This window comes from Phodopus roborovskii, unplaced genomic scaffold (assembly GCF_943737965.1).
Source record: "Phodopus roborovskii unplaced genomic scaffold, PHOROB, whole genome shotgun sequence".
NCBI classification, from domain to species: domain Eukaryota; kingdom Metazoa; phylum Chordata; class Mammalia; order Rodentia; family Cricetidae; genus Phodopus; species Phodopus roborovskii.
In genome coordinates, this window is record NW_026125397.1 from 17902135 (window position 1) to 17924614 (window position 22480).

The 22480-nt window shown below is 40.2% G+C and overlaps 1 protein-coding gene across 1 annotated transcript in view; it reads right to left on the reverse strand.

Moving 5' to 3' along the window:
* Positions 1-22480, reverse strand: part of Slc35f1 (solute carrier family 35 member F1) — a 355956-nt gene that overhangs the window by 114731 nt on the left and 218745 nt on the right. The window contains exon 2 of the mRNA XM_051175520.1: positions 18102-18277. Within this exon, the coding sequence (XP_051031477.1) occupies positions 18102-18277 (176 nt within the window). The remainder of the gene's footprint in view (positions 1-18101; positions 18278-22480) is intronic.

A 22480-nucleotide genomic window follows, 5' to 3' on the forward strand; every position in this document is an offset into this window, starting at 1 on the left:
TAGGTGGTTTCTGATGGGAGATGTCATTCTGTAAATATGTTTCTCTTATTGGTTAATGAATAAAGCACTGTTGGCCAATATCAAAGCAAGATAGGTGGGACTAGGAGACTAGCAGGCAGGGGAAAACCTACTCCTAACAGGTTTCTTCAATTTTCATCCATTTGCCTGTGAATTTCAAGATTCCATTGTCCCCCCCACCCCCCGACACACATACACACACTAAGTAGTATTCCATTGTGTAAATGTTCCACATTTTCTTTATCCATTCTTCAGTTGAGGGGCATTTAGGTTGCTTCCAGGTTCTGGCTATAACAAATATTGCTGCTTTGAACATGGCTGAACAGATGTCCTTGTTGTATGAATGTGCACCTTTTGGGTATATACCTAAAAGTGGAATTACTGAATCCTGAGGTAGACTGATTCCTACTTTCCTGAGGAAATGCCATACTGATTTCCAAAGTGGCTGTACAAGTTTGCTCTCCCACCAGTAGTGGAGAAATGTACCTTCTTCTCTACATCCTCTCCACCATAAGCTGTCATTGCTGTCTTTTACTTTAGCCATTCTGACAGGAGTAAGACGGTATCTCAGAGTTGTCTTGATTTGCATTTCCCTGATAGCTAAGGATTTTGAGCATTTTCTTGTCTCTCAGCTATTTTAGATTCTGCTAATGAGAATTCTCTATTTCGTTCTGTACCTCACTTTTAAATTGGATTATATTGTCTTTGGTAACTGGCTTCTTGAGTTCTTTGTATATTTTGGAAATCAGCCCTTTGTCAGATGGGGGTTGGTGAATATCTTTTCCCATTCTTTGGGCTGCTATTTTGTCTTGTTGACTGTGTTCTTTGCCTTACAGAAACTTTTCAATTTCAGAACCTATTTATGAATTGTTAATCTCAGTGCCTGTGCTACTGGTTCAGGAAGCAGTCTCCTGTACCAATTCATTTGAGGGTACCTCACACTTTCTCTTCTAAGAGATTCAGTGTGGCTGGATTTATGTTGAGGTCTTTGATCCATTTGGACTTAAGTTTGTGCAAGGTGACAGATATGGATCTATCTGCAGATTTCTACATGACAGCATCCAGTTATGCCAGCTCCATTTGTTGAAGATGTTTTCTTTTTTCCATTGTATAATTTTAGCTTCTTTGTCAAAAATCAGGTGTTCATAGGGGTTGGGTTAATATCAGGGTTTTCAGGTCGATTCCATTGGTCTACCTATCTATTTCTGCGCCAATACCAAGCTGTTTTCAGGACCATAGTTCTATAATAGATCTTGAAGTCAGGAGGGGTGGTAATGCCTCTGGAAATTCCTTTATTGTACAGGGTTGTTTTGGCTATCCTGGATCTTGTTTTTCCATATAAAGTTGATTATTATCCTTTCAAGGTCTGTGAAAAATTGTGCTGGGATTTTTATGGGGATTGCACTGAATCTGTAGATTGCTTTTTGGCAAGATAGCTCTCTTCTTCCAGTGGGTGGAGGTGGGACTAGGGTGCTTGCAGATTTTGGATGGACTGGTCTGCTGGGATGGGTTACCCAGTGCACAGTCCCCAATCCTCAGGAGGCTCTGAGCTGGGCACCAGAAGGCAGGCTCCTTCCATGGATGGAGGCGGGACAAGGATGCAGGCATGTCAGCCAGGGGCGGGCTCTCAGTCCTCAGGAGGCTCTGAGCAGGGCACCTGTAACCTCCTTTTTTTTTTTTTTTAAATAAGCTTACTTTATAATAAAAGTGAATTGTCAAAAGCAAATGTTGAAAAGCAAACATCACTCTAGTAGCAATCTTACCATGTCTAGACTCTTACTTCACTCCTCCCTGCTAGTTCCTGCTAACTATTTGATGCTTGCCTCCCTTCTTCCTTAAAGGGAACCCCCACTGTTTATAGACTTATGGTCGTTTTTATTTAATCCTCATCCTTTAACTGTTTTTATTGCTTTCTTTTTCCATTGCTTCTGTGAGGAGTATGTCTTCTTTCTATATAATGATCTTTTTTATTCTCTCTCTCAAGACTTTTTTTTTTAAAGCAAGTTAACCATGAGGTGCCCAGGCGTGTGTGTGTGTGTGTGTGTGTGTGTGTGTGTGCGCGCGCGCGCGCACGCGCGCGTGTGTTTAATTTTTGTTTCTCCTGCCTGGGTATTGACAGGCTTCTTGGATCCAGGTGACATTTTACAATACATTTTAAAAGTTCTCCTCTACCATCTCTCTAAACATTTACTTTGCCCCTTGTGTCCTTTTCTTCCACAAGTGCAGTGCATGTGGTTTGATCAGTTGTCACAGTCACACTGGGCCATCCATTGTGCTGTGCTCTGCACTGCTCCCTCTGTCATTCGTGGTTGGACACTTTGTATACTTTGCAGTTGGATACTTTGTATACTTTGTGGTTGGATACTTTATATACTTGGTGGTTGGATACTTTGTATACTTTGTGGTTGGATACTTTGTATGCTTTGTGGTTGGACATTTTGTATACTTTGTGGTTGGATACTTTGTATACTTTGTGGTTGGATACTTTGTATACTTTGTGGTTGGATACTTTGTATACTTTGCGATTGGATACTTTGTATACTTTGTGGTTGGATACTTTATATACTTTGCGGTTGGATACTTTGTATACTTTGTACTCATCTGCCTTCAAGCTCATGTTCTTCCCTCCACAGAGTTCTATTTTGCTTTGCTTTTTATATTATCATTTGATAACCGCATTTCTCCCTTTCCTTTCTCCAAACTTCCATACAGCCCTCCCCACTCTTCTTATAATTCACTCTCTCTCTCTCTCTCTCTCTCTCTCTCTCTCTCTCTCTCTCTCATTTCCTGCCTCCCATTGGTAAAATTCCCCACTTTTCATTAATGCTAGCATCCTCTTCTAAAACTGAAATATACCTTTCTGCTAATTCTAACATCTATGGCACCTCTAGTTCTACTTCTGATGTTTCTGCTCTCGAGCCCATAAGTTCTGTTTTCTAATTTACTTACATAGCTAGTCATTTTTCCTTGTATCTGGACATTTCATATTTTATAAAACAGGTGTGTCCTTCTTCTTGTAACAGATATCTTGAATGGGAACTGAGTCAACCTGTTCACTGAAAATGGGATTTCTTGCCATTTCAGTTTTAGAGAAGGATATTTTAATAGAATCACCAGTTATAAATTCATATAAGTACATATAAAATGAGAAATGCAGGCTAATAATGATACTTGATAGGAAATCTGAATCACAGAGAGAAGAAGGTGACTTGCTTAAGACAGGAACATAAACTGGAGATCCTTCTTGGCTGCTATTTTACTCTTAGTCTCCACAGATTTCATCTAAGGAGTACTTATAATCCACAGCGTGGGATTCTGGGAAACTGTCTTTATGGCACAGGCATTATTTTCTGAAAACATGAGAAGTAAGTATACTCAACAGGCCAGCTTGTTTTTTTGGATTAACATTAATAAAAATATGCAATGAGTACAGAGATCATATGCAAGTGGCTTGTTGATTAAATGACAGGCAATATTTGGCCAGGGGAGCATAATTTTGCATGGATACTGACAATTCCTCTGTGCCTTCCCACCCATTGTTTCCATATAACAATGGCTAACTTCCTGCCTTGAACCAAAATCCAAAATGCTAGAAAATGCCCAATGGTCCTCCCTCCTATTTTGCTTTCTAGGCTCTTTCTTTGTAGAGAGATTATGATAAAGCTCTAGCTCTACCGATTCAAGTGCTTAGGTTTGCACGAGACCCTGAAGGATTATTACTGATGTCATTTATGTGATTACAAGCTGTGTTTACAGCAATAAAGAAAGCTAGGCTTGGGTAGTATTAAATGGCCCTACTAATTACACCACTATAAAAAGGCTTATGGATGATATAAATTTCAGTATTAGTATCCAACGCTGTCGTGTGGCATTCTTCCAAAGCAAGGTATCACAGGGCTCATTAGTTTTTCCTTCTTCACCCTGACACACAAGGAAATGAAAGCATGAGGCTGAGCAACAGAGGGCACACAGACATTGGAATGGGTACTTATGACAAGAGCAGACTGTGAGAGGCCATTGCTGTTACATGTTGTCCGGATTGAAAAGTTATGTCAGAACCTAGAGTGAGGGGTCTGAGGGCATGGGAGGGAGGGAGGCAGAGGGACCTGGGGTCAGTATGTAAAATAAGAATATATATATGAAAAGTTATGTCAGGATCACAGTGAACATCTCAGTGTTAATTAAGGAAATGTGGTTGAAGACTGGTACTTTCCACCTTTCAGGATGACAAAAAGTAGTGATAGTATCCAACAGTAAAAGATAAGTAGGGATGCTATTGGCAGGCTTTGATTTGCCGCTGTCTTTTGCAGAGGGCATGTAGGGTGGGAGAAAACATTTATCAATACTAGAATGTCCATTGACTCACTCTTTACATTTGTCGAAGTGTAAACCACAATATTCTATCTGTCATATGTGTCCAAAGACTTATCTACTAAGAATTCTTTTTCTAAAGTAGACAGGGTATGGTGTCAATGAGATGGCTCAGTGGTTAAGAGTACAAGAGTACTCATTGCATTTTCTGAGGAGTAGTGTTCAGTTCCAGCATCTACAATGGGTAGCTATCTTATGCCCCCACTAAGTGCCACACACATGGCATGTACACACACACAGAGAGAGAGAGAGAGAGAGAGGGAGGGAGGGAGAACATACACACCCACCTACATGTATGCACGTCCATATACAAACAAAAATAAAAATAAATCTTTCAAAAACTAGATGGGATAATTCAAAATTGGCAAGAATTTATATGACCAATAATTAGGGGCTTGTCTATACTATTTCAGCAATTCAAAATGTACAGTAATTGTGCATTTATTGAGGTAGACAATTTACCAAGACATTAATTAACACATGAGAAAAAACAAGCTGCAAAGCAACTTATAATTTCCAGCACTTTCATGTAAACCTCACAGTAAATCTGCATATGGATACAAATGCATGGAAAGATGCTGTGGAAAATAAATAACTGTATTTTAACAGAGATTTCCTTAGAATAGAGTGGTATTTATGTGCTCAGTGGGAAGTACAATCATTTTTAACTATATTTATGCCTTGTACTTGAAATGTTTATAGTACACAAGTAATGTTTATACTGATGAGCTATCCAAGTAACTTAAAAATAAACAGTAAGCTCTAGCACTATCTCTTGGGATCTTAGCTCTTCGTGGCATCTTCCTTGCATTTAGCAGTTTTGGTAGAGTGGATATATGCTTTAGAAGTAGTAGTAGTACAATACAGATATTTGTTTGTTACTGAAATTTATTATTAAAGTCTTTCATTCTTTTAACTCTTAAGTTAAATTGGATTTAGTTAAACTTTGATGAAAGTTCTATATTAAGACATGGCAAGGTTCTTGGAGTTTAGCACCAAGTCTGTCTGCAGAGTATAGTAGTCGCTAAAGATATTTCAAATGAAATCAGTACACCTGAAATATTATTTATGTATTTCTAGATCAGAGTCATCTATTCAGAAATCCATGAACATTTAGCTTACTCTTGAAAAAAGACTCATGGCTAGGAGGCTAAAAATTGGCATGTTATTACTTTCGCCTCTTTCCCTGAAATTGTCATGGCAATGCAGTTGGAGATAACCTGGCTACACAAAGATTTGTCAAACCACATGAGACATTTGGTTTGATAAATTTAAAAGAATGCAAAAAAAGGCATCTTCAATGAAACCATAAACCTAAGGCAGTTAGTTGGTTGTCCCTGTGAAAAGAGTTGGGAATATTGGTAATTGTGTACATTGTGATGATGTCGCCAAGGGAACTTAGATACACTTTTCCAGAATACTACAAAGAGGGACTCTGATGCTGAGTGAGGTCTTCACCATTTGCTATAGACCAAGGAAATAAGACACCCAGTCAATGTCAGAGCTGATTCTTCTTTCTCAGTTCCTGAGCTTCTTCATATGCTAACTGTCCCTGTGAATGATTTCAAGCTGTCTGTTCTGTCAGAAGAAGAATACACCACGCCCCAGAACTCTGATATTCTCCACCGGTCACTTTTTGCCTTATAATTTAGAATTATTATAGCTTCAATATTTTATAAGGTTGTTAGAAATTTTTCAAGAGCTGAAATTGAGCATGACTGTCAGAATGTGGAGACACTAAGTCACTGGGCAAAGGCATCTATCCTAAAGGAGCTAAAATAACAACCAAGGACTAGTTGCCTCTTCATGAAGAGTCCACTTAAGTGAGGCAAGATAATATAAACCTTTGATCCATATATTACCACTGTTGAGGGTGAAGTGGACCTATAAAATATAGGAAGCCATTAATATACTTTAAAGTAGGCTAGCTCATAGAAGGCCAGTGGATAAGAAGTCACAACAGATCAATATGAATGGAGCAGAGGTGGGTGACGATGGCTTTGTAGTATTCTCTGGGGATACAGTTGGGTATGGGAGTGGCTTAGGGACTTGAGAAGTAGATGGCACTTTCTTAGGGTCAACTGGGGTCATGGTGAAAAGCACATTTGTATATCAAATAGGAGGCCAAGGAGAGATCACTGGGCAGCAATGGCTCGATTATTCTTTTAGTTATTGTTCTTATTTCCATGTGTATGGGTGCTTTGTCTGCAGTTATATCTGTGTACCACATGCACACTGGTGCCCATGGAAGCCAAAAGAGGTTGTCAGATGACAAAAACTAGAGACACAGCTCATTGCAAGCTGACACTTGGGTGCTAGGAATCAGAGTTGGGTCCCCTGGAAGGGCAGCCAGTGCTCTTAAACACTGAGCCATCTATCTCTTTAGTCTGGCAATGTATTGATTATAGCCATTTCTAATGAATTGTGTTCAGAATGATTAGGAAAGAGGAGGCCTCTGAGTGATTGGGGAAAAGACAGAATGACATACAGGATAGAAGTAAAGGCATTTGTAATGCTGTTTGGAGGCGATGGGAAAGGGAGCCCCTCAGATTTTTTTACCTGTTCATTCATGGGCATCCTTCCTTGTCAGTCATCTCTAGCATGCAAGTTTGGAGGTACAGAAGAAGGGAGATGGCCTTTCTTCACTCGAGTGTCATCAACACCGGGCACAGCATGCCTGATGAGAGAAAGCTTTCCCCAAACACTTGCTGAATCAATGAATAATGAATCGAGTGATGAATGAGTGTCCATATGAAATGAAAAAGAATGACTGAGTAGGTAAGAGAACTGAAGGTTATGTAGTAGAAATTCGAAAGAGATGTACTCAATGGGAGACTTTTGGAATGTTCTGTTTAAAGGAATCCTAGATAGAACTAACACTATAAAACACCTCTGGGAAGGGGACATATTCTTGCCTTGTATACCAGGCTGACATCCTCAAAGGCCACCATTTAGTATAGGAACACATTTATCCCAGGATTTTTTTCCCTCAGTTATCACAATTACACAACTTGAAGTCAAAACAGTAGAAACCTGGGGCTATGGGTTAATACGTTTCCATACACTAAATAATTTACAACTTTAACAGTGCCAAGACTTTCCCATGCGTGTCACTTACATAAGCCATGCCCACGCACTTCTTTGTGAGAAGTTAGTTACCAAGTTCCTGGCTTTATTTTTAGATGTTCTTTGCTTGCTCCTGGATGGTCTGCTTCACTTTTCTTTGAGACTAACAAAAGTCTCAAATCAATAGCTGGCTTAAAGCTGTGCTATAATAGTTGTGAGTTTAACACTGCACAGCTGGAAGTTTCGACCTCAGCCACCAAAGGCAAAGCTGAAATGTGCTCGTAGGGAGAGGGAAAGCAGATTGCTGTTTTTCTTCATGCAAAGTCGGGGGTGGGGGGGGGAGCGCTTGGTGCAAAGGGCATACACACCTTCACAGGAAGGCCAAGGGAGGCCATCAGGCAGCTGTGCTTTGAATCTGGGAGGGGCTTGACTGTTCCATTGAGTTTGTCTGTGATATCCCCCAGCCCGGCCATATAGTGGCCATGCAACACCTCTGTGGTCCCCAAAGCATGCTTTCCCCTCTTCTCACACAGGTGGCCATTTCCCTAGCTCCTAAGCCCCAGTCCTTTGTGTTCTCTGAGGGCAGTTTGCAGCTCTTCTTCATCTTATTTTTCTTCCCTCCTACTCAGATGTTAGTTTTGAACTCTGAGACAGAAAATGCTATTTTATGCTGCCTCTGCAATAATTAGAATGATAGCGAAAAATAATCTTTAAGAAGAAAAGAAAGAAAACAGGAGTATGTGTCCAAAAGTCTTTTGAATGAGCCAATCAAGAACAATTCTGGTTCTTGGAGCAAGCCTGCCTTACTACTTGCATATTCGTAATTGTGGTATTCGTTGTCCTTAAATGAGATAGGCTTCTTGTTATTCCAATCAGTTAATGGGAATGTGGGATTTTGATTATAGAACAATGGCCTGGCTCTCCATGATGAAATCCATTGAGGATTTCATGGAGACAGGGTCGTTTTAAAGCTTCTGTGTTCCTTGTCCCAAGAATTGATCTTTTGCCGGCGACATGCAGTCCTCTGTCTTGGACCAAATCGCATTTCTTTTTCTTCAACTTCTCAGGCTGCCATGAGCCTCAGTCAACAGGGGAGTCTGATTTCCCAGCTGGTCTGAATCCTGGTCCATTCCTATGGGAGTATTTGTTGGTCACAGTTCGCCGATTTATTATGTGTGGTGGAAGAAAGTGGTCCAGCCTAACTTAACACATGCTTTAGCAGGCTTCATGTGCTTGCAGCTTTTCACAGAGCAAAGCACAGTGCCTAGGACAGGTTATCTGCAGATGAACCTGGAATGGAACCTGGGTTTGCTCTCCTTTGCCCAGGATCTGTAATGATATTTCTGTTTCCATCAAGGGAATGTGAATATTTCCTTCCCATTTCTGTCTATTTGACATGAGGTTAAGGTTACCTGGGAAGGAAAAGGTTAGACTAAAGACAGGAAACCAGAGGAAATAAGAAGCACACACAGAGATACAAGAGAGATACAAGATGGGAAGGATCTATGCCTCCATATTTCATGGTGATGGCTGGGTGTGTAGGACAACCACCTACAATCCCAAAACTGAGAAGGTGGAGGACATACATTTAAGGCCAGTCTAGATTCCAAAAGAAGCTCTACCTATGTACAAACAAACTAACAACAACAACATCATGCCAATCGAGAGTACTAAAGAGAGCTCTTTATAAACAAACAAAATACTCACTGACCTCTAGCTCCTTCCTTGGCTGTCTTCCTAAGCCTCGGGAATCATGTAGATTTACTCACAGCTAAAAGACTGAGACCATCTCTGGAGCCTCTGGACAAAGGTACCGGGTGTCTGTCTTTCTCTTGACTTGGCTGGCAAAGGTGCAAAGACACCATGTATGCCCCAGAAGTGTGCCCTTGAACTTGTGCCTCTTTAGAATAGTCTCACATTTGTATAGTACATGAGTGAACTCCCCTTCACATTGGCCACCATAGTGGGAAGAGAACACCTCGACTTTTTCCTCCTGGATTCCTCTACGAATCATACAAGTAGCACCTCTGCCATTCAAGGTCACATGAAAAAGACTATGCATGCAGGACTCCTGGCCAGAGTTTCCCTGGGGATTTTATTCAAAATAAAAGATTTGTATATAAAATTCAAACTGACGAAATGCTGGTCATGGTGATTCATGCCTAAAATCCTAGCATGTGTGTGAAACCCTGTCTCAAAAACAAACAAGACACTAACACCCAAACTGGATGAGGAGAAGGTTCAGCATTTATTAAGTAAATGAATGCTGATATCTGTCATGTTCAGTGAATGTTTCCTGTATGGCTCATATCTCTACCACACCTTACTTAGCTCACAGGAAACTCCAAAGACAATAACCATTATTTACCATTATTATCCAGATTTGTAAAGTGAAGCAGCGCAGCCCCAAGCAGCTATGAGTTTTGATTTAATTGAATCCAAAAAACATCTCAACCATAATTGTTTAAAATTATGTGTTTTTAATTTTTTTGTTTTTTTAATTATCTTCATTTAAAATATTAAGATATCTGTGTGAGTATGTACACAGGAGTGTAAAGATTCAGTGGGAACAGAAACATTAGATCCCTAGAGACACTCAGGGAAGAAACTAAATAAACTCAGTGGGTTACACATACAAAAAGAAGTTGTGAACATTGAAAGGGACATGGAGGCTTCATAGAAAGAGGCTGCGGGATTCAAGAAGGTAATGGGAAGGAGAAACTAGAATTCATTATATAAATGAGTGCAACTGTTTTAAACAACCACAGAAAAGATTCACACAGAAGTTAATGTAAACATTTTTCACCTATAGTTTAGTAAAAAGAATGGTCATATAGTGGCAATTTATGAAAAAAAAGTAAATAGAATTGAACAAAAACATCATAGTCCTACTAAATAGAAAAACAATGTTCACTTCATGTTAGGGGGAAAGTGTTCAATCAAATAATCAAGGGTGAACAATATAATATTTAATGTAGTCAAGTTCACTAAGGGGCATTATTCATTATTCTTTACTATAAAATATAGAACTACTCCAATTTCATCTAAGAGAAATTATATCATAAGGGGGAAAAAGACATCCTTAAAAATGACTGAGTAGGTAGGCAAGAGTGAAAGAAAGGGATGCTTATGTTCTGTCTTGGAATTATTAAATAATAACACAAAGGAAAATGAGATACAACATAAGTTCTGAACATTTTTATATTTGGAGTTATTTTCATTATGTTTTTCCTCATACAGGTACTGACTCAGGCCCAAAGCAGAATTCCCATTTTCATGTATTGCATTTAAGTGTCTAGTTGAATGATCTTCCCCCTGCTCCAGCTTGGAAGCCTCAAAAATAGAAACCAGTGAACAGGAACATTGGTAAAATGCACAGGCAGGGAATTCTGATCTGAAGGTAATCACAATGCAATTCTAATCCTTGGAGGAAAAAAAACCATTTTCTCCTGCAGATCTCATGCAGCAGCATGCAATAGCATGTGCAAGAGTCCCAACTGCTGAGTCTTTGATTTAATGAAAACGCAGGGAAAGCAATTCAGCTCACTGCAGGGATGGCTTTGTTCCTCCATTATGATTCTTTTTTAATGAGAAAGATGATTGTAAGGATAAACTCCATTCCTCTGAATTTTTACACTAATTACATACAAAGCACTATTTTGGCAGAAGGGACTTATCTGCTTCAAGCAATACAGTTATCATCTTGTAACCACCCTTCAATCTCCCACATGAACACTGGAGCTCCGTGCCAGGAATGAGTATTGCTCTTCGCCAACTCTCAGCATGGAAAGATGAATGCTTAAAGATTTCCCGAATTAACAGTCAACATGGACTCCAGATACAACAGGGAGACAATCCCTTCCTGCAAGCTTAGATGCTGTTTGGAATGAAGGAATCAAAGGGGAATTCATTAATGAGGTATTTAGCATGGGGGATGCAGGAGGATGTGATGTGAGTGAGTGTGTGTGTGTGTGTGTGTGTGTGTGTGTGTGAATTTATATGAGGATGCATTAAAAGGAGAAGATGGTGTTACATATTCTTGTCAGTTTCTTTCAGTCTGAAAGTCATTTATGTGTTGATACTGAAAGCTCTACGTACAACACCCAGTATTTGTGATTATATACTGCAGCATAAATATAATGCTTAATATTGAGTATTCTAAGTATGACTAAGACTGTGGGATGCTCCATTTGCTGCACATTTATCCTGTGCCCAATGAATATGCATAGACTATGTGTATTTGGCACCATCTGATGCATAACTTGGAGCTTGATGGGTCAAGGTTCTTGGTATTCTAGAAGGATGCCACAATAAAAAAAGATGCTTTCAAGGACATTTCCTGATATCAGTAAGTGACCTAAAGAATAGCCACCTACTGGAAACTCAACAATATATTATTCCAGCCAGGGAACCACAATGTTGGAATACACTATTTCCATTTTCCCATCAAGTATAATATAGACACAATAAACCTCATCTCTTTAAATGTACGGTTTGAAGAGTCTTGATAAATGTTTCTTCTTATACAATGCCCGTAACAATTGAGATACAGAGAACAATGCCATCAAGACAAAGTTTTCTTGATGCTTTCTGAAGTCTGCCCTCACTTTCAATTTCCATGCATCTACTTTCTGTCATTCTTATTTTGCTTTCTCCAAATATGCAATTGTCTACTTGGAGTATAAATTTTGCATCTGGTTTCTTGTACTTACCATAATGCTTTTAAAATTAGTTCACATGGCTGGATGTATTCTTTTTTATTAGGAAATGTTACTGGATATATAATTTATTTACATTTTCTTATTTTGTGTGTACACTTGTGTTATGCCATGTACGTGAACAGTAGAGTACAATCTGAAGGAGATGGTTCTCGCCTTCTATCAGGTGAGCCCCTGGGGTAGGACTCATGACATAAGGTGGGTGTGGCAAGTACCTTTACCATGAACAAACTTACTGACCACCACACCCATCACCACCACTCCTTTGTTATCTTTGATGAGGCATCTTACTTTGTAGCTCTGACTGGCATGGTAGTCATTATTTAACTGAAGACAGCCTTGGATTTGTGATAATCTGCTTGTGTTAGCCTCATGGATACTGGGCTCGCTGGTGGGACACCACCACAAACATCTTTCTCTCCCCTTCCATAGACTAGTGCACATTCATTGGAGCTGTTTGCAGGGGTTGAAAGCATTTGAAGCGGCATTTGCATACAGCTTTGTGTGTCAGCATGATGCTTTCATTATTTCGTGGAAGAGAATAACCGCTGGATCATATAGGAAGTACAATTGTAACTTTATCAGGAAATGCCAAACTGTTTTTGAAAGTAAATGTGTCCGGTTTGCACTTCCACCAGTGAGAGCTGTGTGTGTTGACAGGTAGCTTTGCTAGAAGCGGGTTCTAACTCCTCTTTTGTGTGACTTTCCAATTTCCTAACACGCTGCATGTACTTCCTCAACCTTAAGCCTGTTTTGTCCTCCATTTCAATGTTAAGTATTTCTCAAGGAGCATCTACTAGGATTCGTCTCAGAAACCCCTCACATGCAATCTTTCTATACTGTGGCGACTACAACTCTCCAATCACACTTAAGAAGTAAAAATAAATGTGGCCTGACAAGGAATAGGTATGGAAGATTGCCAAGTAATTTCCCACAAGGGAGGCTTTAAGAGAGTTCAATAAAAATTACCTCTCTAGTCTTAGGAAATTGATGGTGCTAGCTCCCCACAGCTCCCAGGGGATGTATGAATCCATGTTTACGTTTGCCAAGTGCGCTCTTGTCCTGCCAGCCTGCCAGTCCATTCTCTCAGAGCTTCAGGGAGGAATTGGGAGCTGCCAGTGTACAGAGATGTCTTTGGTCTTCTGTTCTGAGGAAACTCTGGATTTTACTTTAAATAATTGTCCTGCTTTGAATTGGGATTTTGACCATCTGTGGCAAACACTGAACACATTCCAGTGCAGGTAAGGGCAGAGATTCCTACATGCAGAGTAGTGCCAGAACCTGAGGCGGGGCAGTGTGTGTGTGTGTGTGTGTGTGTGTGAAATCCTGAGACAACACCAGAGTCGGCATTTCAAAGTGCAGGCATTCAAGTTACCGTGACTTCCTTACGGCAAGACCCTATTTTTTGTTTTTTTGAAGATGACCTTCTACATTATTTTTTTAACTATGTGAATACTTTAAGACTTGCTTATGAGTGTTACATCATACTATTAGAGACTCATCGCACACACACAATGCAAGACATGATAGAAACTATGTGAAAGTCTATCTTCAAGAATCAGCTGTTTATTGAACTGTTTTAACTAGATTGTTTTTTTTTTTTTATTCAAAATTGGAAGACCTTAAAGAAATCCTTGTCAATGAAAAAGCAGCCCTTGTAAGATCTGTCACAAGGAGCACTGAAGGGCACTCCAGGGTCGGTACAGTGGCCGACACCTCTGGCTCTGTCCAGGCTTCCATGTCCTTTTCCACACCACAGCTGAAGGACGAATGTGCTTTTCTTCCTCCCTAAGCAGCCCATCTTCCCTTCACGTTCTTCATTTCCCTTAATTAGGTACACATATAGAAAAGTGGTAGTAAATAAATTAGCTTCATTTATTGCTGAGGAAGCACTGATGGCACTCTGGGAAACAGTTATAACCAGTAAAAGATGATTTGGGGCAAACAAAAAAATTGATGGTGATAAATATTTCTTGGTAAGAAATGTATCCCATGTCCCTTTTAATTTGAAAAGTGGTCATATTTCTTGCTTCTGTCTGACTAGAGCAAGCATGCAGTCTTCAGTAGAACTCCAGCCTACCCTCCCTTGTTGCACGGTATTCACACTTCTTATGGCTCCCGGTTATTGAATTTCAGCTAATGTTGCCTGGAATATGAAGGAATGAAGGCTGTGGAGATGAAGGAGAGTCTTCATGGCCAGGGTTTGAACCCTCACTTGCCTTCTTAGTTAACGTGCTTTCCAGTTTCTTTATGGACGGACACATTTCACTTCCCAAATACTTCTTTCTTTCTTTCTTTGTTTATTTATTTACTTTATGTAACCAAGTCCATTTAAATGAAAGTAAGCATTTATAGACAATATTTGGGAATTTGAGCGTCGTTAGTGTGGTTCAAGTAACAGCATGCTCAATTTTACTTTCATTCTCGAGCTGGACACGTTGGTGCAAACTACACTTATTTCTGTGGTATTCCATCACCGAAAAGCTTTGCTATGAACAGTAGTTATCTTCTCAGTTTCAGAACCAACTGGAAGAAAGCATAGCTTCAGCCTTTCAGGCCACACTTAGAATTTGTTTAGCAAGCCACACTATTTTAAAAGACAACAACCCTCACGTTTTCCCAAGAATTGGTTAATACCCAAGGGCAAGTTCACAACTACTTTTGCTGGAGTCTACACAGGAACCTGCTACCTCCACATCTTTTGGACATTGATCTAAAGTAAATTTGATGGGGAGAATTTGCCCTACCCTTGAAGTCAGATTTTTGGCAAGGTTACTTACAGTGACATCAAGCTTAAATATTCTCAGAGGGTTTAAGATTTGACAACTGTAAGTTTTACAAGCTGAGTACAATGACAGAGATCTGTTTAAAAAATAAAATAAAATAGAGCCAGAAAACTACTTACTGTCAAGTGGTCCAATGCATGCATATCATATATAGAGGCCCAACTAGGTAGGTGATATTCATGCTTGGAGAGATGGGAAGGTCAGGAATTTACCCTACCTGCAGACTGTGAGGAATGCTGGGGAAGGAGAGACTGGTTGTAAAAGACTCCCTTACCCACAGACTTCTAATCATGAAGATCCTGAACACAAAGGTTATGTTTCTAGAACATCAAAGTGACTCAGCATACACAAACTTAATGCAATTACTATGTTAATTTCCAGATGTTAGCTTAATGTCAGCCTATTAAAACTCTAAAGATGAAACGTAAAACAAACATTGTGAGTAAACACCCAATACAGACACTCAAGCAAGTTCCGTGGTCATCGAGGACGATGGGAAAAGTCTCCAGAAAGAGCACTGCATTGTGGGAACTGACTCTCTCCTCCACTGACCGAGAAGACAGGCTTCCCTCAGCAATCTTTAGTCTTTCCTTCTAAAGTGCCTCCAAGTTCCTGCCCAGTCTTCAGCCTTTTTGTTCCTCTGACTTGCCCACCCTGATGCTCCTCCCATACTCTGTGAGACCTCGTCCTGGTCTAATTGCGGTGTCTCACTAGACTACACCTCTTCAGGGTTTTCGAATTCAAGAAACATGACTGCCTCCTTCTTTGTTTTTATAAAGGGCCTCCCACCTGTCCTTCTGCCTCCCCTGAACTCCATGGGAAGAAACATGGGCCCTCTAGGCAATGCCCCCTCCCCAGCCTTTGCCCTTCATGGCTCCCGCCTCCTCCAAGCACGCACTTGAACAGCGTTCTTGGTGTCTCACTTATGAAATCTTGGATGATAATTACTTTCTTAGATTGAAGGAGTAAGAAGGGATGTCACATACACTGCAGCAGGCACATTATAACGTCAATGGCGTTATTAATACTATTAACCCTGAGTCTTTTCATACATTCATTCTATGGCTTCTACCTACAACTGTTCTAGTCATTCTTTCTGATTTTTAATCTGCTTATTTGTCCTAGATATAGACTCTTACTAAATCCCTGGACTTTAGAAAATAATACAGACAAGAATCCAAAGAGAAGAAACAATTTGAGATCTCAACATCCAGTGATGCTTAAAGATCACAAAAAATGAATTCACCATTTTTGCATGAATTTTTTTTACAGTATTGAGCTATTGTAAAATTGTTCCCAATTTAATCTCATTATGATTAATTATACTCCTTATACTGAGTTAAATAATACTATTCTTTTTAATGTTGATTCAAGCTCACATCAAATGAATTTTTTATATTCATCCAGTATCTCTCCTTTTTGTACAGAGCCTCACAGTTTCTCAGAAATGAGTTACTAACTGTATGCCTCCCCCATTGTCTCCCTTCCTGGAGTCTTTTCCTGGCTTGAAGCACCATTCAAGAAACAGTGTGACAACTGCTGGACAACACACTTATATTCAACTTCATCTGCTTCCAACTCACACTGAGGAAACGTAGCTGAGCTGCAGGGTCTGTAACTTTTGAAGGCTGACGGTTTACTCTTAAAAGTAGTTACAGCTGTTGATACCAAGGCAAAACAAACAAAAAACCTCAAGTAACACTACCTTAGGGAAAGCAAATTAAATTAGGTTTTAATTTAGGAAATTAAATTAGGACAATCATTTGAGTACTAGTGTAGTACTAGTGTGTGTGTGTGTATATGTGTGTGTGTGTGTGTGTGTGTGTGTGACTGAATGTGTGAGTGAGTGTGTGTGTGGGGGAGTTATATATGTGCTTGTGTGGGTGTGTCCATACATATGTATAGGTAGTTGTATGTGTGTGAGTGTGGGTGTATCTGTGTGTGGGTGTGTAGACACGCATGTGCGTGCACACACATGTAAATCTCAGAGATTGACATCAGGTACCATGCTCAATTACTCTCCAACTTACTTTGTGAGACAGAGTGTTTTGCCACATTTGGAACTTGTCAGTTCTGCTCAGCCAGCTGGCCAGAGAGCTCCAAGGATTTGCCTGTCTCTGCCTCCCCAGTGGTGGTATTCGAATGCATGCAGCTATGCCCAGAATTTTAGGTAGGTTCTGGGGATATGAACACAAGGCCTCACACTTGCAAAGAAGGCCCTTTAGCAACTAAGTTACCCCCAGCAGCCTGTGATCTACTCTCTTCGAAGATGAAGTATAGTATTGGCTAAGTCATTATAACTGAGCAGCAGTCCTAATCCAGAGAGGAATCCAAACAAGGGCAAGAATGAAATATCGATGGATTTTTATAAAAGTTTCAAGGAGTATAATTATTAAAACTAATATATACATGCTCTTGTTTGTTATTAGACTATACGAATGTTTTTAACCAATTAATGATTATTTTTCAGTGGATCATGATCAACAGCTAAGTTTCAGGAGGAACTTTTGGCTTTTTCTAAGGCTATAGGTAAAGGGTTATATCAAGTTTGATAGTGTAGTCATGAGATTCTGACGGCCTCTAGGATGTGCTCTTTTAAAGGGCATTATCTTATATTGATGCTTGGAAAGCTTGCTTTATTCCTTTATTTATTTTAAATTTTAAAAAGGACTACACCTGGCCATTTGTGGGAGCCTCCTGTTCTTTCATTCCTCTTGCATTATTACTCGAGCTGTTTACATGTATATTTGTGTCACTCTCCTACAGAACATGTGTCTGTCTGCAGCTCCCTCCAACAGCTCAGGACTGGCTTCTTTAGGACAGCTGCATTGGGTCTGTTCCGGGTTGCAGGAGGTACTCTATTTAGATTCGTCAAGAGGATCAAAAACCTTAAAAGGAATTCAAATTATGAGTAATTGTACTGTTCTGCAATGCATATATTTCCTACTTCTTGCTGACTGCACACAATGCATACTTCTTTGTGACACAGTCATTCATTCTCTTTTTAGTGTTACTGCAAAATAACAAAATGAGATCTGGGACTTGGAATCATCTCACAGATTCATAAAATGATATCCAGCCATGGCTCACATTATTCTATGTGTTTGTAAACATCATATTCCTGGGCTTAGGGACAGCTTACCTTGTCTGACAGCTAGGGTGGTGGTATAGACCAAGAAGAGCAGGATGTAGTTCAGAAAGCTCTGGAAGACTGGTGTGTTGGCATGGAAATCTTCTGCCAGGTACTTGCTGGTCAAGCCGATTCCACAAACAAGAAGGGATAACACTTGGCCCAAAGCCACAGAGATTAACATCTCCCTGAGAAATGAACAGAAACACATCTGAGTCAGCAGGACGTTCGTGAAAACAACAGCAGTTAATTCTATTGATAACTCATAGGAAGTACTGAGTTAAGGACAGTGAATACTACCTATTGTAACCCATTGAAGCGATGCTGGGGGACTGTACAGTTATTACTGAGGCTTTGTAGAAATGGGAACTAATGCTTAACATGGTTAATTAATCTGCTCACATAATGAGGATAAAGCAACACCTGGTTATGATATCGAGCCTCTGCATGGGAACCTGGCTCCCTTCCAAGCACTGTACTCCAGAGGCTGATATAGAAGGACGATATCATCTTGGTGCTTACCACAGTACTGTGCATTAGGGATGCTGGGAGCATGCCCAACCCTGGCATATAGGAAACATATTCCAGCATCATCCGTGTGTACAATAAAGGGAGACCATTTGTTTTATAGATCATACTCCTGGATCTAGAAACTCTTGGATGAAATGGCTATGCAAGCCTCTAGAAAACCAGAAGGACCTCCTCTCGTGCCCTCCTGGACTCCAGAACTCTGTCCTAAGAAGCATTAATATGTATCGGGTCTTTATCCTTTGCTTCTCGAGTTACAATTACCTATATATTAAAATTATTATTCCTGAAATAGATTCAGGACTTCAGTAGCATAATAATTATGCAAATATTTTCATTGCCACTTTCCTAGGCAATGCTCTTGCAGATGACTGAAGTGGGGACTGGAGGCAAAAGTCAAGCGTGTTCAGTTTCCATGGAAATGAAATGTCCACACACACACACACTGACACAGGAAAAGCCTCTGGAAATAGGAGGCAGACTATTTTTCTGGAAGTCTCTTTTGATCTTTCTGGTTTATCTGTAGAAACAGCAATACAAAATAAGAAAACAGTATAAACACAAAGACTTATGGCAAATGCAAGTTCTTTTATTTTTTTTTTCTTTTCTTTTTCTGGAAGGAGACTGGGTCTGTTTCTCCTTTTTATGGAAGCTAGGTTGATCTTGCCTTGCTTTGACCACTTCAGTACAGAGGACAGGAAGTCAAGTGCCTTCTGGGCTTAACCCTTGAGAAGTTTCGCAGCAATTCATGTTTTCCTCTTGGGAAACAGCTTCACTGTAAGGAGCCTGAGGGGTCTTACTGAACACTGAGAGACACCTGGGAAATAAAGAGAGAAATCCAGGCAGCCTTGGTGCTAAATGGGATGAGGGATTGGGAGTCTCCTGCCTCCAACAAACTAAGCCAGCCTATACAGAAAGGATGAGGCGTTCCTAGGGACTGCTGCTAAGGAGGAGAGTTACGAAGAAACTCGACTCAGCATTGCGTTGGGGCAGGTGGCTTTCCAAGGGTCATATGGCAAGTGGAATGAAGTCCTGAAAGTCCCGCCAATGACCTCTGGGCCATTAACTCCCACTTCTCCAGCCCTGTGGCATTCCTCCATGAAGCCGGAGTTCCCGACTTCTAGAGCTATTTATATTTCAACAGTGAACAGGGCCTTCTTTTCTCATATTCCTTTATGTAAGTTATCATTTGCAGAGTGTGCATCATGCCTTTTCCAGTCTGGCTCCTCTTCAGTTTTTCAAGATTTGGCTCTTTTGCCACTTGCTTTGCGAGGTCTTAGTGTTTTCTTTCCTCAGAACAAGTCTCATTTATCACTCGCCTCTCACTGTATTGCATTTACTGCTTGCTTGTTTGTGTAATCTCTTTTGCCTTCCTCTGCCTGTGATTTTTCTAAGTTCCCTGTACCTACATCCATGCAATGCCATTCAGAGGATTGTGAGAAAACCTGCCATCACAGACTAGATGAGAATGGCAGCCTTTCTTTTTTAAGGTCAGTTGGGTTGAGGGTGTGGGGTAGATCGCTTACTTAGCATGGGCAAGGTCCTGAGTTCAAACCTCAATGCTACAAGAGAAACAATAACAACACTCCCCCACCACCAACTGAAGAAAGATAAAAAGTAGAGAATTCAAGTAAACAAAGATTTTAAAAAGAAGATGTTCTCAATTAGGAAATAAAGCAATAGGCTTAATTATGAGGTTATCACACACACTTTGTTTTCTTCGGTCCTCTTCCCACACTCTCTTCCTCATCCCCCTGCCCGCACCTACATCTTCCCTCCTACAGCACGCTTTGTTTTCACGCCACATCTGTTTAATCACTCGTTTTCTTCCCTTCCCCAATCATTTCTTAAGACCCCCCACAGTCCCTTTTCTAGTTTCATAATCTGCAGTCGCTACAAACATTTGTAAATGTATAAAAATTAAAATATAGGATCCACATGGGAGAGAAATGTATTATTTGTCTTCCCGAGTCTGGGGTACTTTGTTTGATAGAATGCTATCTAGTTCCATCTATTTTGCTGTAAGTGTTCTGATTCGATTTTTATATAAATGCTCCAGTTTCTATTTTTGTTGTTTGTTTTGTTTTTGGTTACCGAGGCTGGGTTTCTCTGTATTGCTTTGGAGCCAGTCCTGGAACTCACTCTGCAGACCAGGCTGACCTCAGACTGAGAGAGATCCACCTGCCTCTGCCTCCCAAGTGCTGGGATTAAAGTCAGCTGCAGTTTCTTATTCATCCAGGCTTGTTCCCTTTCTTATCTATTGTGTATAGGGCAGCAGTGAATAAGGATTTGCAATATCTCCATGGTAGGACTGTGAATTCTCTGGGTGGATGTACATGAGTGGTGTAAGAGAGTCATATGGCAGTTCTATTCTTTCTTGCTGTTTTTGGGAAATGTCTGTGCTAATTGCTGGAGTGTTTTCACTTGTTGACATTTCCACCAGCAGCAGTGAGAAGGGATTTATTTCTCTTTCCCCACATCCTCACCAGCACTGGTTAGTTTTCTTGATGTTGGCCATTCTTACAGTGGTGAGCCGCCATCTCAGAGCTGTTTCCCAGATGGCTGGGGTTGAACACCTTTTGCCAACAGTGATGGCTGTGCTGGTGCAGCCACTCCAGCTGCCTCCTCCACGTGGTCCCCTTCCCTTGCTTCTCCTCAATGCTCTTCTCTTCCTTCTTCCTCCTCCTTCTGCTGTTTCTTCTTTGAAACAGTTCAACATATTCCAGATGGCCTCAAACTCATTACGACCTTTAATCTCTGATCCTCCTGAATTTAGCTATGCTAACGTATCCAGGGTTTGCTTGTCTGTTGCTGCGGTGCTGAGAGTTGAACTCAGGATGTCATGCAAACTCAGCGAGCGACATGCTAGGTCTGTAGTTCCTTTTTAGAGAAAGTTACGTTTAGTTCCTTGCCTCATTTATTGATTGGGATCTTTTTCATAGCAGTTCTTTATTAATTTAGGTGTTGATTCCCCGTCTGAAGTGTTGCTGTTAAAGATTTCCTCCCATTCTGCAGCCTGTCTCTTCATTCAGTCAATGGTTTCCTTTGTTGTATGGAAGCTTTGTGGTCTCCTGTCACCCTAGCTGTCAACTCCAGGCTTGGGAACTCAGGTGGGATCATTAGTGGTGACAACATGATTAGAAAGTGGTGAGAAATAAAAGATGTTGGCTTTGAAGGCTCCTTTGAAGATGATGCTTGATCTAATCAGCACATAGCACAACTCTAATCATAGTGGGTAATTAATTTTACAGTAGATTGATAATGATCCTATGATTGGTCATTCTTTACTGTTTGCCTAATAATGTACACACTAAAACAGAAGAGATACAGGTAAAGTTACAGCTAGTGTATTAAATGGCTGCTTCTGATGCTGCTGCATATGCCCTAGAAAGTGCTATGTGTAGAGTGTACCTTCTTGTCGGAGAAGGCCAAAACAGTACTATGACCGACTTAAATTATAACAATGCTGTTTCAAACCTTGGTAGCATCCTGAACCAAGTCAAGCCACACAAGATTACAGGATACTTACAAGAAAACAGAATTTTAGACAGGGGAGAAGGGGAGGATGAGGGAACTGGGATTGACATGTAAAAAAAGCTTGTTGCAAATTTAAATTAAAAAAAGAAAGAATTTAATCTATTATGTGACTGCATCCAATATATTATAAAATAGTCTTCTATATGCTGTATTAAGGAATGTAAAATGAATAAGGCAGTCTTTCATTGAGAGGCCATTAAACCAAACTTTTGACACTGGATTTCCAAGAAGCTTAGTTAAAAAAAAAAAAAAATGAGGAATTAGAAAGTAAAGAGAAACATCCCTAATAATACACATCTTAAAGCATTGGAATGAGTCTATACTGT